This window comes from Suillus discolor (genome assembly GCF_016758755.1).
Source record: "Suillus discolor strain FC423 chromosome Unknown F5147scaffold_107, whole genome shotgun sequence".
NCBI classification, from domain to species: domain Eukaryota; kingdom Fungi; phylum Basidiomycota; class Agaricomycetes; order Boletales; family Suillaceae; genus Suillus; species Suillus discolor.
In genome coordinates, this window is record NW_024541354.1 from 51,578 (window position 1) to 68,275 (window position 16,698).

The 16,698-nt window shown below is 47.2% G+C and overlaps 4 protein-coding genes across 4 annotated transcripts; 1 reads left to right on the plus strand and 3 right to left on the minus strand.

Annotated features, from left to right (window-relative positions):
- Window positions 1-128: 128 nt before the first annotated feature.
- F5147DRAFT_725221 (Alpha/Beta hydrolase protein) lies at window positions 129-1,500 on the minus strand. Its single transcript, XM_041439107.1, is given in 7 exon segments — window positions 129-628; window positions 679-817; window positions 859-862; window positions 880-900; window positions 963-1,051; window positions 1,114-1,350; window positions 1,441-1,500. The coding sequence occupies 6 exon segments, from the start codon at window positions 1,342-1,344 to the stop codon at window positions 240-242; spliced, it is 873 nt and encodes a 290-aa protein (XP_041286071.1). The 5' UTR covers window positions 1,345-1,350; window positions 1,441-1,500; the 3' UTR covers window positions 129-239.
- Window positions 1,501-1,597: 97 nt separating this feature from the next.
- Window positions 1,598-2,482, plus strand: F5147DRAFT_841054 (uncharacterized protein). The gene is made up of 3 exons (XM_041444343.1): window positions 1,598-1,744; window positions 1,795-1,845; window positions 1,900-2,482. Exon 3 carries the CDS (start codon window positions 1,920-1,922, stop codon window positions 2,346-2,348), a length of 429 nt encoding a protein of 142 aa, XP_041286072.1. The 5' UTR covers window positions 1,598-1,744; window positions 1,795-1,845; window positions 1,900-1,919; the 3' UTR covers window positions 2,349-2,482.
- Window positions 2,483-9,201: 6,719 nt separating this feature from the next.
- Window positions 9,202-9,816, minus strand: F5147DRAFT_658277 (uncharacterized protein; the record flags this gene model as incomplete). Its single annotated transcript, XM_041434413.1, has 3 exons — window positions 9,202-9,245; window positions 9,276-9,516; window positions 9,775-9,816. The coding sequence occupies 3 exons, from the start codon at window positions 9,814-9,816 to the stop codon at window positions 9,202-9,204; spliced, it is 327 nt and encodes a 108-aa protein (XP_041286073.1).
- Window positions 9,817-13,660: 3,844 nt separating this feature from the next.
- F5147DRAFT_841056 (amino acid transporter) lies at window positions 13,661-16,631 on the minus strand. The gene is made up of 19 exons (XM_041444344.1): window positions 16,339-16,631; window positions 15,959-16,287; window positions 15,885-15,898; window positions 15,776-15,837; window positions 15,665-15,726; window positions 15,471-15,611; window positions 15,239-15,418; window positions 15,086-15,186; window positions 15,022-15,031; window positions 14,956-14,970; window positions 14,877-14,904; window positions 14,716-14,825; window positions 14,568-14,666; window positions 14,466-14,517; window positions 14,369-14,413; window positions 14,245-14,311; window positions 14,042-14,180; window positions 13,935-13,982; window positions 13,661-13,865 (listed from the first exon to the last, which is right to left on the minus strand). The coding sequence occupies exons 1-18, from the start codon at window positions 16,493-16,495 to the stop codon at window positions 13,959-13,961; spliced, it is 1,635 nt and encodes a 544-aa protein (XP_041286074.1). The 5' UTR covers window positions 16,496-16,631; the 3' UTR covers window positions 13,661-13,865; window positions 13,935-13,958.
- Window positions 16,632-16,698: the final 67 nt, after the last annotated feature.

Here is a 16,698-nt window from a genome sequence, read left to right on the forward strand (position 1 = left end):
GTGGAAGAGCGCTTCCTACCCTCATCGTTGTCGGCAAAGTTTCTAGAGGCTCTTCTGAACTCGTCGGCAGTCGCGCTTTCGACATGGACATCATGCAGTATGGCATCATGCATGGGAAGTGATAAGAGTGACCATTCAAGGTTATAGCTTGCTTCAAGATCATACTATAATTACAAACATATTCTGAATCATCATACATCCTTCAATAAAACTCGTCCCAAAAATGAAACAACATCAGCTCACAACCTCAACCACTCCCTCACAAATAACCCAGCCTCCCTACGCATCCCACTCGTACACTCATGCCCTGCCCCCTCCTCCACCACAACCTTCTTAACACCCCCCTCTCCAACTTCAAGACCCTCAACAAACTCAGCCGACGCCACCCACGGCACAAGTTTATCCTCCTTCCCCGAAAGCACCAACACCTTCTTCCCTAAAAACGGGTTGGAAGCGTCTTTTGCGCGGTACGCTAGTTGTGCAGGGTCGTGCCTTTCTACGTATGTCATAAAGGAAGTGGGGAAGTAAGGTGAGGAGAGGGGGATGTTTGAGGATTGGGCGCGTCGAGAGATCAGTTTCATGTAGTCGGGGCAGCCGATTATGGGGATTCCGAGGGTGAGGCGGGGTTCTAAGGGATTGTGAGTGTGGATGAATTTGCTAGATGAGCTGGATACGTACCTCTAGAAAGCGCAATCCACGTCGAATGTCCTCCAAGACTCACACCGCCCATACCCCATTCCACAATCGTTCGCTCACCCGAGGGATAGAGGGAGGAAGGAAGGTGGTCGATTAAGAAGGACACGTCTTGTGCTGTACCAGCTTCGAGTGGGGTCAGATTCACGACTCACGTTTAGTACCGGTTGTGACCTGAACATACTTTGGATGGTATACATGTCCACCCTGTATTCAAATGAGGGGACGTTGTCAACTTTATGACATGGTATGAATGGACAGCAACGTACGCATGCTGATCATTATTCTCAGCCGGTTCTTTGCTCCATGCGAAATTCCGCTGCTGGTTCACGAGTCTCGTCCCGTGGTTCCTGTGATCCTTTTCCCCGACCCACCATCAACCTTTTCTTTCCTAAGAAGACGAGGCAAAAAGTGACTCACAAAAGCAATGACGATAAGATCTTTCTTCCTCTCTCCCGCACCCGATCCATAACTCTCATCAAAAATGACTTTAATGGTATCAATTATATATTGATCTTGTGCGCTGTCGAAGCGGCCATGCAGGAAGAAGAGTGCGTGGATGGGGTTTGTAGGGCTAGAGGTTGAAGTTGGGTGGGAGTAAACGTCGACGAGGAGACCGCCGATTGGGAGTGTTTGTTTAGTGGGCTGCATTGTGGGACTAGTGTGCTATCATGATGGGAAGGACTCGGTATATATATCATAATAATGTGTCCAACACGCTGAGCACCTGATCAGTCGCAATCTCCCCTGTCATGTGCGTGTTAGTATTAATATCAGTGTCTCGTGTACATGGAAGCCAGCGTTCTGCATGTACAGGATGGGGTCCGAGGCTATTCCTCATGTGACGATGTGACTATCAAGATTTAAACTTTTCTCAGGTTTGTTACGCCGAGGGTATTAGTGAGCGCATCTCAAAAAATCAAGTGCCGTAGGGTTATAATGCTACTGGTACACGTGTAGGCATGCGTGCCGTTGATCCCAGTCAGGCAAAAAGCATATGGATTCAAGTGCACACTCAAGTCAAGGCTGAGGCGGTGCAAAGGCCATGAGTGTAAGTGCATGGCTTCGACCTGTAGAAATGACGTCCCTGACTCCCACCAGCCGCGTTCGAATTACTTGGATTCATCAACCCACAATTGGCCCCTACACTGAGCAAGTGATACAGTTTTCACTTACAATTCATGCTGATATCCTAGCCTCCACCAGTTCACAAACGTCCTCAATCAATGGCAATCATCGATGTCTTCAATGCTGAAATCGCCCAACAAGTGATAGACAGCTTGGGCGGGAAGCACCTCGTAAACTCTCTAATCACTACTGTCGAGCGCCTCGCGCAGACGACAGACACCCTCTCCTCAGACATGACCACAACCCTCGCGTCTTTTACGCTCTTCGTAGAAGACCTGACCATCGTTGTCGAGCGCCTCACGCAGAAAACCGACACACTCTCCTCGGATGTTGGCGCAACTTTGGCACTGCTCGTGGAAAACCTGACTGCGACAACGAATGCGCTAGCGCTAGACATGCATTACCTATTGCAAGGTTGCATCGCTCTTGTCGCGTTGTTGTGCCTGTTGACAGTCCTCTGCATCGTGCGCTGGTGCTACGCATTTAGTAGAGAGCTTCGGGGTGTGCAACATCTCAAGACTGCGTAAACTTTTTTTGCAGTCCTTGGGGTCAGTGACCCTATGTTAGATATGTTTCGTCATATGAATCTTTCCTTCGTATGTAGGTGGTGTACATGGTGCGCTGGCATATTATGATTCGGACACGTATTCCCATACTTCACAGCGAGCATGGACCAACTTGAAACCTTTTTCGATGAGTTGAGCGACAAGGCCATCAAAGAACTCTCCAAGAAGCGGAACTGCATGATCCTGGATATCTTGCATTGGACCTCTGACTCCTACCGCCCCTAGAGCGATTTCCAGCGCCTGTTATTCTCCATGCTACGATCTCTAGTTTGTACCGATTTCGACGCGCTCGCGTATTTATAAGACACACATGATACAATAAGAGCCGATTGGAGCCATGGCATAGGTGACACCCAACGCTGCAGAATTATCCAATGCTGACATCTTGTAAGTCAGTTTCTCCATTGTTCCACGATGGCGTTGTTCATCAGTCCCTCGGGAAGATGCATCTAGACCCCAGGTTCTGATCCATGCGATCGATATCCTATCATAAGAGGTTGGGTTTTGACTGGCATGCACAATGACTCAGGGCCGAGTGGCCAACGCTGAATGATGATGAGGGAACGATCCATCCACCTTATAAAGCTTCATAAATCTGCACATTGCATGTTGTCCCTCAAATAATGACATTTCCAAGGTGCTCAAATCCATCGAGTTCGAAGGCTATCTTCCACTCACAGCCAGATCTTTTCAAAGATCTCATTCATCACCAGCTGGAGTTACCGATCTTATCAGAAACATTTGATTCCACGTGTCTACGCAGAGTGTAAGGTTAAAACAATAGATGGGATATCTTTTGAGGAAAAAAATGTCACAAGTTGGACAAGCTGTGGAACACAACGTACTCGTACCACGGATACTTGAGAGGCACATCAAGGGCGGTTAGCTCTCTCGACTGAGGGTGCCCAACATTCTCTAAACACATACACGCCATATATAACTATTTCATACAGTTCCACATCCTGAATCTACTTCAACAAACATTTCAAGTAACCTCCATAGCCCAGACACCTCCGCTCCTCTCCAAACCGGAGTATCATTGATCATGATGGTGTGTTGCATTGTCCGACATTAAGGTCTAGCTGAAGACAGGTGGATCAGCGGCAGTGCTGCCACAACATGACGGTGAAACATATGCAGGCGATGATTTAAAGTGATTTCAAGAATAATCTTGATTAACTCTGCCTTCGCTTGAGAGCACAAAGATTCTCTCTTCTTTACCTGAGAGTATTTGAAAGCTTCTCTCTCCTTTGCCTGAGAGCGTTCAAAAGCTTCTTTTGCCTTTCTTTTCAAGGGTTTAAACGGTAACTTCGCCATCCAAGCAGGAATCGCAGCTTCCCTGACAGCATCTGCATGCACAGATGCCAGGTACTGCTTGAGAGCGCCATAAAAAGAGGGAACAGACTCTTGCTGGTGATGAAGATAGCACCACTTGTCAAAAATATAGAAAGAGTGTTCAAATATAATGACAACAGCTAAATGGTCAATAATAAGCAGGTTCATCGCAACATAGCCTCAAAATTCACCACAACTGAGCTGAACAATTTTCTCCAAGGGTGATAAGCCAGAGGCCTAGCAGATTCGCAACATGAGAATGTGTGTACAATCTATAACCAATGAGATATACCACAGAGAGCAACCTAGATTGTATCTCTACATGGTGATCATCGCGGAAATTTTCCTATCGATGGATCAGTGATCTCGTTCGCTAGCAAGGCTATGGACTCACTCTCTATTGAAGGATGCGCGATTTTAATGGTAAGTAAATATAGAATTTGATAGAGGATCAGCACACTGACGCCCTGGAAATGGATGAGCAATGTCATTGGTGAGCAAAGCTAGAGCTCGAATGACAATGAGGATAGAGACCCACGAACTGTCAACGGATCAGCAATGTCATCAGTCAACAAGGTTCGAGCTCAATGGCAGATGAACAGACTCACAAACTGTCAACAGGGATCAGCGATTTTATTGGTCAGCGATGCTCCAATTCGACTGCGGATTGATGCGCTTACGTCCTGTGATGGACGATGTCTTCGGTTAGTACGGTGTAGCACTCGGATTGGCGTTGGGCTCGTATCCTGCCAATTCCATAAGTATCCCACACACATATTCCTCGACACTCCATTTACCTTCCGAGAGTTCTGTGCGCTCGTCCGAGTCGTCCGAAGGTCGTCCGTCCATTTCTGAGGCCTGTATACAGTTCTGATCCTCCGTACCATGTCCCGTCCGTGTCTGTTTGACTTCGCTGGTGAGTTTTCCACTTGGTTATCTGTTATTGATTATGTTTAGGGGCACATATGTTGTCGGCCTGTTGGTTATATGCATAACAAGCACATCTTGCGCCTTATTACATGCATATCTCTGTAGCGGCTCGCCTTGAGTCTTATTACATTTCGGATGTCTTATCTCGCTACTGGTTTCGCCTATGCAGTTTCCGGACTTTCACGCTGTAGGATATAATCTGCCTCGCTAGCTACTTGCACTCCACTTCACTTTCCCTGCTATGAGTCATAGTCAGTAGAGTCACTTTCGGATAGTCGTACTTCGCGCAATTGATCTTTCTTGTTCATTCAGAACAATTGTTTGGCCTGACTGCTGCCATTTCGCATCTCGCTATCTCTTAGTTTTCCCGACGGGCTTTGCTTGGTTTTACCTTGCAAGTCTTACACTTCGACATACATGCCGTACTTCTGCCTCGGAACCATTGCTGTTCATCGGAAGCTCTTCGGACGCTTCGTGCAATTCCGGACCTTTGTTTCTTGACGTCGGACCACCTTCGGACCACCTTCGGACCACTTCGGACGAGTACTTCAGTACTTCGGACACATCCTCGGAACACCGAGTGCACTCTTGGTAACTTTCCTTCTCTCACTTCGATCTTAACAAGATATCCCTTGCTTTATATCAAGGAGCATTTCTATAGGCAGTCTCTTTGGGACGAACATCTCACTCGCACTCTGAGTCTTAAGGTAACACTTTTGTAGCGCCCACATAGAATCTACTCTTTACAACGGCTCAAGTTTGATGGTGGATCAAGCAACTCACAATCTGTTAAAGGAGCGGCGTTGTGTTCAGTCAGTGAGAGAGAGGTAAAATCAATACACCCACATCCTAACAATAAATCAGCAATTGTATGGATAAGGAAGGCAGGAGGTCGACAGAGGATGATCACACTCACAAGCTGTCAACGGATCGACGATATCTTTGGTCAGCAGCTCAAGTTCAGCAGAGGATGAATGTACTGACCTCCTGCCAATCCAATAGACAATTAGTCAGGGATGCTTGAATGCAACAAATAATACATGAACTCACGTCCTATCAACGGATCAGCGGGCGATGACTTGATTCAAGAAGGCTTAGACTCGATGGAGGATCGACACACTCACAACCTGCGAACGGTGGGCGATGACTTCGATCAGCATGGCTCGAGCTTGAAGGAGGACCAACACACTCACATACTGCGAACAGTGGGCAACGACTTTGATCAGCATGGCTCGAGCTCGAAGGAGGACCGACACACTCACAGCCTGCGAACAGTGGGCAACGACTTCGATCAGCGTGGCTAGAGCTCGAAGGAGGACCGACACACTCACACCCTGCGAACGGTGGGCGACGACTTCGATCAGCATGGCTTGAGCTTGAAGGAGGACCGACACACTCACAGACTGTGAATGGTGGGCAACGACTTTGATCAGCATCACTCGAGCTCGAAGGGGGATCTACACACTCACATCCTGCAAATGGTGTGCGACGACTTCGATCAGCATGGCTCGAGCTCGAAGGAGGATTGACACACTCACAGCCTGCAAATGGTGGGCGACGACTTCGATCAGCATAGCTCGAGCTTGGAGGGAGGATTAACAGACGTACTACCTGCAAGTAAACACCGAACGTGAACGAGAGCAACCTTCAAACTTTGAAATAGTCTTACCCGAATATGTGGAATCCAGGTGCCAAATATCCCTATTATCATCCACTGACCCTCGGATGTTGTTGCCTCTACAGAGTTAATGTATTTTAGTAGTGTTCTGGACAACATCAGTCGCTAACCCCCGCAGGTAATTGAGACTGTGGGTACTTACCTCTCAACTGCATATTTCATGCAGATCTCCAAGTTGGTCTGCTGGGTTAAGACGAATAATTGCCTCAGTACTTCATTATCCAGTGTTCCAGCCGTGCTTTCGATAAGTGGTCCGCAATCCGCATCATCCTCGTCCATGTCTAATGTATCAATGGTCATCATGTATCACAACTCAACCATAAACTGACTTACTAGGAAGGCATACATAACACTTTGGTGGCCATCGGACATCCTTGAAAAATTTCCATTGTGGTCCATCTGGAAATGTTTCTTCAGCATGTTTTGAGGCCAGTTCTCGAGCGTCTTTCCAAGATCTTCCTTCCTTTTTCAGTTGTGCATATGCGACATCATAGAGGGCATCAAATTTTGTGAACACCACGATCACTGGAACTGAGAATTGTGATTCTGCGCATCAGTCGAACATCGATGAGGGTGGGATGTGAAAGCTTACTGCTTCCTGTGTCACACTGAGAGAAAATTTTTCTTTCACCTTCAGTGAATGACCTACTTGCCTCATCCATTGGAATACAGTACCTATGTTGAAACCGTGAGTTAGCGCATGTCGCAATTGACGAATTAGTACAATTACCAGATCGCATGGAGTTGATTTTTCATTTGGGTTTCTAGTGATGTGCATGGCCTGGCTTCAGGCTGTGGGCCAGGCCAAAGATCATGGCCTGACCACGGCTTTGGCCTGGCCTGAGGTACTGAAAAGCCAAAGCCGGCGGCCCAGGCCGCGGCTTTTGGTACTTAGTCAGCACGGTTAATGATGATTTGCTAACATCTATTTTTGTTTCTCCGGACAACTATGTCATCATCATATCAAGCCATGTCAGAAAATGGTGCTGGTGAGTTGCAACGTCAATATAAGTGCATCATCATAACTTACTTTCATGTCATAGGCACATTTGTTACCAGCAACTTGTTTGCCTTTCAAGCCTCTGAGTCAGCTGTGCTTCGCAACTCCCTCGCCACACAAACCATCAAGTGGTTGCATATGAGCAAGTTTTCCTGTGCTAGAGTCCGAATGATTCACCATGTTGAAGGCCGAAGGATCTGAGATAGGTACAAGGGGAGAGTGAAGCTGTGCGGGCACAACCAAAAGCAGGATGAGTGAGCGACACTTTGACATCGGCTTGTGCTTGTCTATATTGCAAATCTTTATTCCTATGATCCGCTAATTTTTTATGTTTCTATCCTAGTTTACTAAGTACTTGCTCATTACAGTGTCACGCACCCCCAATTGACATTTTTCACCACATTCTGTCCCTACCCACTAGCCTCTGATGGTCAGTACAATTCACACAGACAACAAAGATGAACTTCATGTTGTTGCACGCCTGGTGCGCAAAACAAAACCTATAGCTGCACTTCTCCAGCATTCAGAGAAGGCGGCCCTCCCTTCCCAAATGAAAGCAATCAATGACTTCTGTGCCGCTGAAGCTGCAAAACTTGCCACTGAACGCCAACTAGTTGCTGCTGATGAAAACCAAATTCATTCCCCCAACACTACACTGTCTGCACTTGCTCCTGAGAACAACAAAAGGGCACAGGTTGAAGAGATTTTTGATACTGACATTGAAAACAATGACGATGAGCATGAAAATGCCCGCACAGATCCAAAATGTGCGTTCCTTTGCTTCCGTCAATGTATACATTTTACTCATTTGAAAACAGCAAAACGAGTCCGTCATGTCACTGTAACAGAAGATGGTGATGACGAGCATGATGCCTAAATGTATATTCTAACTTTCCTCCACTATGAGCCGTGGCTGGGCCAAAGCCAAGCCATGGCTTTGGCCTGGCTTTGGCTCGCGGCCTGGCCTGAGATTTTCAAAAGCCAAAGCCGCCTCAAGCCAGGCCAAAGCCGGGCCAGCACATCACTATGGGTTTCCTTAGAACGGTCCACGATGAATGCCTTTACCTGGTTAAATTCGGATTCGCCACCTGCCTCAAAACCACGTGAATCATGAAGATGAATCCTGGATTGCTTTCAAACACCATTTCATTTTCGATATTGTGCAGTCCATGCTGAGAAAAAGTCAGCTCATATCATCGACTAAGAGAACACCCCACCTCTCTGGATGCGGTTAAAACTGCAAGATCGATCTGATATTGATGGGTCACTACCATCCTCCTAGTACTACCATCATGAGACGCACCTTTTCTCCAGTGCTGCTGTATATCTCTGGATTGGCCTGTGTGTTGCAAACTCTCTGTAGAATTGTAGTTTTTCCTGCATTCGCTCTTCCTACAATGAGGATTCGAAAGTGACCGATTTTCTCTCTTATCTCTGAAGGATCCATGGGGGAAGGTATAAATGTGACTGAGTCACAGAGAAGCATTGGTATAGCCTTATAATAATTGCAGTGTGTGAACCCGGCTTGCAAATACCCAACCTGAAGTCAGCATCTAGTACTACTTGGCGTGCATTGGCCAGGCAATATTATTAATATAAATATAGCTGTGTAGCACGTATGAGGCTTACACGATCAAAGTTCAGAATTCATCCTGTTGGAACTTTAATTAGGGTTTCCATTCATGTAAGATCTGAAATTACATATAATTAACTATTGTTTCATGGAAAGACCGCAAATGGAGACAAACAAAGCAGTAACAACTAGGGATCTGCATGGGTACGGGTAACCTGCGCGGGTCATGGGTACGGGTACTACTGGGGTACGGGTACGGGTCGGGATTCTAAGACCCGCGCTCTTACCCGTACCCCAGCTATACCCGTGCCTTCCATAAACGCGATACTTCCCGCATGCACGCTACAACCGGCACCACCACCAAGCACTCACCTGCTAACACGCCACCACCAGCATCCTCGCGTTCGGCAGCACTCGCTACACCCCCCATGCCAATTCTTCTGGCACCCGTTCTAACGCCACTAAGCACGTCAACGGACACCCTCAGCCAGCAACCACCACCACCATTCACACGTTCCTCGACGCCGGCACCACCACCACCATCGCTAGCAGCTCCCTTCCCACAGCAACAACCACCTCCATCCAGGATGCCACCAGCAGCTCCCACCTCATGCTACCAACCACCAGCATCGAGCATCTGCGCCCAGAGCACGCCAGCGAATGCTGGCGTGGCTCAGACACATACAGAGGATACGAGGACGAGGAAAGAAGGGAAAGAGAAGGAAGTGAGAAGGAAAAGAGGAGGAAGGAAGGATCTTGTCAGTAAGTCGCCGTCCTGACTCTGCCCCCATTTTCTGCAATGAGGACGCGACGCCCGACACGTCACACTCTCGTGCCACCACACCACCATCTCCCATTTCGACACACTCACCTTCGACTTCGATCGTACGTGACACACCACCTGCCACGACATCAGCGTCTATTTCGACGCATCCGTCATTCGCGCTGTGCCTCCACTCCTCCTTGTGCCATCCACATATGTTCGAGTCACGTCCACAAGTCCCTGTAAGGCTGATGCATCAATTCTGCTAGTTATAGGTGATAGGTAATGCATCAACTATGTACATTACCAAGCTTTCCGATGCATCATTGATGCATCAGAATGTGCAAGTTAGCAGACCTTTAATGGGCTATGGTCTGTAGACTGTAGCACTTTCAGTCAATGATATTTCTTTTTTGGTCCTCGACAACCAAGAAACCTATATATGAAGATCTAATATTCAGTTGGTCAAATCTCAGTTCGCATTGTGCCTTCCACTTTGCCGAGCTTCTATTTGGTACCTTCCTTGTTCAAAATGGATCTCATTTTAAGCCACTTGACCGATGACATATCCCAAATGAGTCAAATACGGAGATTTGCAAGCAGGTTTGGAGCGGGCATATTACATTTAGGGCACTCACTCACACATTTCTAGTCACAATTAGATGTGATATATTCCAGGTATTGATCAAGTCACAAATACAGATAGCATACACAAAAATGCAAAAAATTACCTATAACAGGCCCATCTGGATTCTGGGTTGTAGGTGCTTCTACAGTGTACAGCCACACAGGCGGATATGTGGCACGAGTGAACCTGCGTGTTGGACGCCAGACGAGAAAGGTATATCTATGAGAAGTGAGCGAGTGACAGCGAGTGAGAGCAGACAGCGGGCGAGTGCGAGACAGCGGGCAAGGGCAGACAGCGGGCAAGGGCAGACAGTGGGCGAGAGACAGTGGGCGAGAGCAGATAGCGGGTGTGTGAGAGACAGTGAGCGAGCGAGAGCCAGCCAGCAAGAACAGCAAGTGTGTGAGAGGGAATGTGCTGAGGTGCAGGGATAGGATTGGGTAGTATTAGCAGTTATCAGATAATACTGTCATGCAGTATTCACCTAGTGCCGCTGAGCCTTGCAGGGTCTGAGTAATGGACCGGAGCGGTTACAGGTGTTGGGTGTTGTCCAGAATGGCGAAGGGAGTGAACATTGGCAGTTAATGAAGATAGTACCTGTAGCGGATGGACCACGCACCTTATTAGACTACTCAACAAACACCTCGACTCCAAACAACTTGGTCCCACTATTGGAAGACATAGCTGTGTGAAAATCATTTGAATGAAAGATGGAATTGCATTAAAAACATACCTATGAGGGTTGAGAAAGTAGTAGATTGAAGATAAGTGTTGAATGGAACAATGTTGTTCACAGACAAAAATGGACCATGGTTGCATCTGAATCAAATTATTGCAGTGGTCAGACCATAACGGCGGCTCGAGTTTACAGATTATTTATGGCGCAGTAGTATATATTGGTTGTTGTAGATTAGGCTTATGAATGCAGTTTAGTGCATCCATGTGCTATGAGTGAGTCAGAGTGACGAGTGATGGTTGAAATTTTGAGAGATCGAGAAGGTGGCACCAGTGACTAGTAGTATACAGATGTGTAAGTAAAACTCCAACGACTTTTGACTCAAGTTGGTAGGACCAAAACTAATACATCAAATATTGCTCTAACATTAATGCCATGATCTTAAGCACTTGTGATTTCGGAACCTCACAAAGTTCAAACATGGCTTTGTCACACTAGGCTGCCGCACGGTTGGGAATTATTAGACTTATGTTCAAAATTTGAATGCGGGTTATGGTCCGACCATCCTGTAATATGTATCTCATTTCCGCGTCCAAAACAGTATTTTATTCAATCCACGAGAATGCAAGAACAACATCAGTGTGGCATCAAACCTTAACATCCGTTCAATGTTGTTGCAGCTGCGGGTCGCAGAGGGAACTGTCTTCGATTCACTGTCCATAATGAAGGTTTGTATGGAATGCGGGAGACACAGTGGCTTTCAAATGTATTAAGAAGTTGGACATTGACAACAATGCAGCGCGATGACGCATACACACACGTTTCTGACTAGTTATATACTCAATACATGTGGTAGTATATCTGGGTCACTGTGAACAAAAGAAAATGGGCAGCGGGTCATGGATTCAATCTGTCCCATTTACCAGATGCGGCCAGCAAATGATATGAGGATAAGGCTGCTCGGCGATGGGATCTGAAGTCAGGCGAGGAGATTGAGGAAGTGCAGGGTGTCCGTGAGGAGCATGTATATGCGGCGGCAGTATCAAGGGCTGGTCAATGGGTTGTCACTGCTGGTGGAGATGGTGATTGCGGAGAGCTGAAAGCCTGTGAGGTTGAGGTTAAGACGGGGATTGTGAAGACATTTGAAGGATACTTTATATCACACTGCTAGCAAGTGCAGATATGGAGGGCTGGGCAAGGAAAGAGGCGGGCAGAGTCAAGGTGGAGCATGACTGGATTGGTAAGAGGCCTACCGATGCAGGCTGTCAAATAATTAAATTATGTAAGCAAGAAGGCCTGGAACGAGAAGAGAAGCGGGAAGCAAGGAGAAGGGAAGCAAGGTACCGGTTAACCCGCTCAATATTCAATATGGACGGACGAGTGCCAAATATGGACAGCACAGCCAAAATATGTACCGGACAGATGATGCATCATTGTCAGATCCCTGATGCATCACACAATGAGCAAGCTTGATGCATCACAAAACTAGGCTAGTTCCACCTCCATCCAGGACGCCACCAGCAGCTCCCACCTCATGCTACCAACCGCCAGCATCGAGCATCTGTGCCCAGAGCACGCCAGCGAATGCTGGCGTGGCTCGGACACATACAGAGGATACGAGGACGAGGAAAGAAGGGAAAGAGAAGGAAGTGAGAAGGAAAAGAGGAGGAAGGAAGGATCTTGTCAGTAAGTCGCCGTCCTGACTCTGCCCCCATTTTCTGCAACGAGGACGCGACGCCCGACACGTCACACTCTCGTGCCACCACACCACCATCTCCCATTTCGACACGCTCACCTTCGACTTCAATCGTACGCGACACACCACCTGCCATGACATCAGCGTCTATTTCGACGCATCCGTCATTCGCGCTGTGCCTCCACTCCTCCTTGTGCCATCCACATATGTTCGAGTCACGTCAGCATTCGCTGACGTGTGCTGGACATATGTGCTAAGCACTGGCGGATCTATGACCCGCGGGTACACCCTTGATGGGTTGTACCCCGGGTCCTTACTTCGCTACCCACTGTGCAACCCGTACCCTTGCTGCAGGTGTGGGTTTACCTCAGGGTGCGGGTGCGGGTTGACCTGCCGACACCCGGGGGTTCACCCGTGCGGATCCCTAGTAACAACAGCGACTCCTCCAAACCCCGTGAACGTCATCAGTAGCCCTGACCAGTGCTTTTAAAAGTCAAAGTGACAAGGCGGCATCTAGCATGCAGGGCACATCCATGACCTGACGCAGGTGCAACAAGCGAAACTGAGGGAGAGCAAGCTCGCATAATGAAACGCGCTGGCAATTCTCGCTTTTCTCACTATACCTTTTTTTTCTTTGCTTGTCCGACTTGTAACTTATGAGTACTATACAGACTCGCGCCATAGTATTTCAAGACCTCTGAACAATGTCATCTACACAATCCTAGACAAGCACATCCTTAGAGCTGCCACCCAATATCATTTTTCACCGTGACCACCTCAATAATACTTCCCTTTCAGTCGGACAGGACTGACACCTCACACGCTCCCTCGTTCGAACTTAGGCCGAAAAACGGTCCTTGGCGTCCCACTTGGTGCAGGGACGTACAATATGCATATTTCTTTCGTATGTAGGTGGTGTGGTGCGCTGGCATATCATGATTCGAACACGTACTCAACCGCGTAGACTTGCACATATCATCCAATATAGTATCAGTTTCACCATTAACAACATTATTGCATCCATCAATTCAAGCAGAAAATGTCATAAGAGACCAGAATTCCAACGGGATTACTGACTGGTCAGATATTCAAAACGCAGTGTTGGCAAGAACTTCAGGCGGCACATACCAGAAAGTAGAGCTGACCGGCGAGGGTCCGTTCTACACTCTAGTAGTACTACACCTGAATACATGAATGATAAACTACGCATGTCAAGTACATGATCACCACTACAACAACATCGCACTAAATTAATACAAAGACCAACTTACCAGCACTTCCAATCAACCTCCAAATCATTGCATCTTTTTACTCGAAAACTTGAAAATAAGATCCGTGAGCTAAACCAGGAGACAGAGAATAAAAAGCCAATGCTCACTACAGTGACAAAAGTCCCATCGTCTAACCTCTCCTTCCTCGGTACAAGCTCATAGCCAAATACCTTAGGCAGCATGATTCGCCATGCAGCCCAGTACAGCACGCCTACGAACATGACAGCGATTCCTACGAGACAGTACCTATACGACAGGCGAGGGATGAGAATAAGGGACGTGTGGATAAGGATTTCCGGGAGAAGCGTACAGGTAATATGGCAGTGGTGGGGTGTCGCCAACGCCATTGGATGGTTTCAGGAAGGGAGCAATGAGGACTGAGTGGAGGTTTTGTCAGGGAAAGAAAGTGTTCGAGTTGTAGATTGGTAACTCACGGAAGGAAGCAGCAGCTAAGAAAAATACAGCGAGAGGCCACCATACTACATCATACGCATTGATGTACCACACAGGAAGAGCGACATATTTTCTCACCTTTGAATGGCCGAACAGCATCTGGCTTCCTCCATCTCAGGTAGAACAAAGCCTGGCGGCATCAAGAGATAAGAAACACGAGAAAAGAGTTCAAAGACGTACAATGACAATAAAGAAATTGATAATTTGCTTTGGGTATTCTTGAATGTCCAAAATGAAGGGATAAGCGATGTTCGGGGGAGGGCCGATGATGACGATAACCTAGAAAACCAATTTCAGATTGATATTATGGTTCCAGGGTAACGCTTACGGAGGGTATTAAATGGATTATCAATCCCGGAAGTGGGGACTTCCCAGTGGGCCAATTTGAAGCCCAGAATTTGTTTCCGAATGGAAAAGGTATCCCTTCCTTTGCGAGCTCTGTAATTGAAGCATAAGCTAAGTAGAATTACGATGCTTGGTATGACGAACCTTGGTTTACTCGTGACGCAGAAAAAGTCTAGATAAAAAGTTCCTGAGCTACACATTTCCATAGCATCCTTCGACTTACCGCAGTGATAACGTTCTATGTCCCATCATCAAACAGAGATCATGATACGAAATACATAGGACTCACTCCAATAGCACTGTCATGAAGACAATGAGTCAAGAAACCCTTAAACTCAGGACGTCGAGCTCACCTGAGGGCAATGAAGACCGATAGCGCACGCTTCGCAACAGAACCAAAGACATTCCCGAAAAACAAGGCAGCGACAGTAACGCCAGACTCATCAATCTCCGTCTATCGATACTATTCAGTATTTCGTTCGTGGAGATAACAAAGCAGTTCTCACCTTGGTTGCAGCCGAGAAATATGCCACATTCGCAAGCAAGTACAAAACGGTGCATATACCAAGACCGAGCGGGCCTGCGATCTTGAGCGTCCTCACTGGATTGCGGACGTCGTTCATCACGTAGTTCACGTTAGACCATCCCGAATATGCGTACAGGACTTTAAATGTGGCGGTAGCATACTGTGAAGATCATGATCAGCATATGGGCATCTAGGAATATCATTGAACGCACGTCGTTGCTACTCGTGGAGCTCCCCGCAAATGCGTTTCTGAAATTATAGTATGGATCCGCGACGCGGGTTTTTCCAGAGAGAACTACCCAGCCTGTGATCACAACGAACACCAGAATTACGATCTTGAACATCGAGAGCAACTGAAAAGAAGATGTTAGATATGATGACAGTGTAAAAATGAAAGCTTGCATACGTTCATGATCAATACGCCGGTCTTAGGGATCAATCCGTGTAGAAGAGTTACGAAGAATATGACTAGAGGCCATGAAATGACCGCGACATGTCAATTGGGTAGAAGACACACCTCCAAGTGCAATTCCACGCTCATTCCAGCGACTTGCGGGTCGACCAGCAGCAACTAAGATGCTACATCATATCAGTCGAGTCGTTTCATCAAGATCCCAAATACATACTTGCTGGCAAAAACCTTGACGGAGCAATTAAGTTTTAATACCAAATACTCACACACAAAAAAGACATGACTGACAATACAATTGCTCGCAGTGAATCCAAGTAATATAGCGTTGGCAGAAAATACTATTGTGGCGAGGTACTTGGGCTTTCTGTAGACCGCCTCGAGGTATACCTTCTCTCCGCCACTTCGAGGAAACATGGTGCCGAACTCAAGCCATATAAAGAGTCCACAGAAGCTAAGTAAGAAACCGAGGACCCAAAGCATGAGAGAAGCGCCGACTGAGCCCACACTGGAGAGGATGGAAGATGGAGTCGAGAATATACCGGTGCCGATAACATTTCCAACGATAAGGAGAGTGCAAGACATTACACCAAGGTGACGACCCATGCCTCCCGCAGTATCTGGATGATGTCAGACAGCAACTTGGTTGAAGGAATAGCGAGAAGCCACACCTTCTTCAAAGGTCAATTCTCCAGGAGTCAGGTCAGCATCGTCGTTGGATAGCTTGTGAATCCCCTGATACTTTTCGCCGGGCTGTGACTCGAAAGCATGGTCATCCTGGTGCTTTTTTTGCTGCTTGCTTAATCGCGACCACCAGGTAGTGGTCATTCCTGTGGATAGAGTGGGAATTATGAACACATGATATCGTTGAAAGTCTTAATAGAAAATAAAAGGGTATTGGATATCGATGATGGCGCAAGAAGGTGCACACACGTTGTAAATACCACGTACGCTACGTAGCGAAAGTGCCAGTTCAGTACTATGTGGATTCAAATTTAAAATTGAAATCAGAGCGCCTTAGTCACGTGCGG

Bases quoted from the DNA above. Each gene is read 5' to 3' on its own strand.
- F5147DRAFT_725221 (XM_041439107.1), bottom strand. From the start codon at position 1,344: ATGCAGCCCACTAAACAAACACTCCCAATCGGCGGTCTCCTCGTCGAC. The intron at 1,052-1,113 runs GTGAGTCACTTT...GTCGGGGAAAAG, and splicing joins ATCTTATCGTCATTGCTTTT to GATCACAGGAACCACGGGAC. The intron at 901-962 runs GTACGTTGCTGT...ATTTGAATACAG, and splicing joins GAGAATAATGATCAGCATGC to GGTGGACATGTATACCATCC.
- F5147DRAFT_841054 (XM_041444343.1), top strand. From the start codon at position 1,920: ATGGCAATCATCGATGTCTTCAATGCTGAAATCGCCCAACAAGTGATA.
- F5147DRAFT_841056 (XM_041444344.1), bottom strand. From the start codon at position 16,495: ATGACCACTACCTGGTGGTCGCGATTAAGCAAGCAGCAAAAAAAGCAC. The intron at 14,181-14,244 runs GTACGCTTCTCC...CCTGTCGTATAG, and splicing joins CCACCACTGCCATATTACCT to GTACTGTCTCGTAGGAATCG. The intron at 13,983-14,041 runs GTGAGCATTGGC...CTTATTTTCAAG, and splicing joins ATGGGACTTTTGTCACTGTA to TTTTCGAGTAAAAAGATGCA.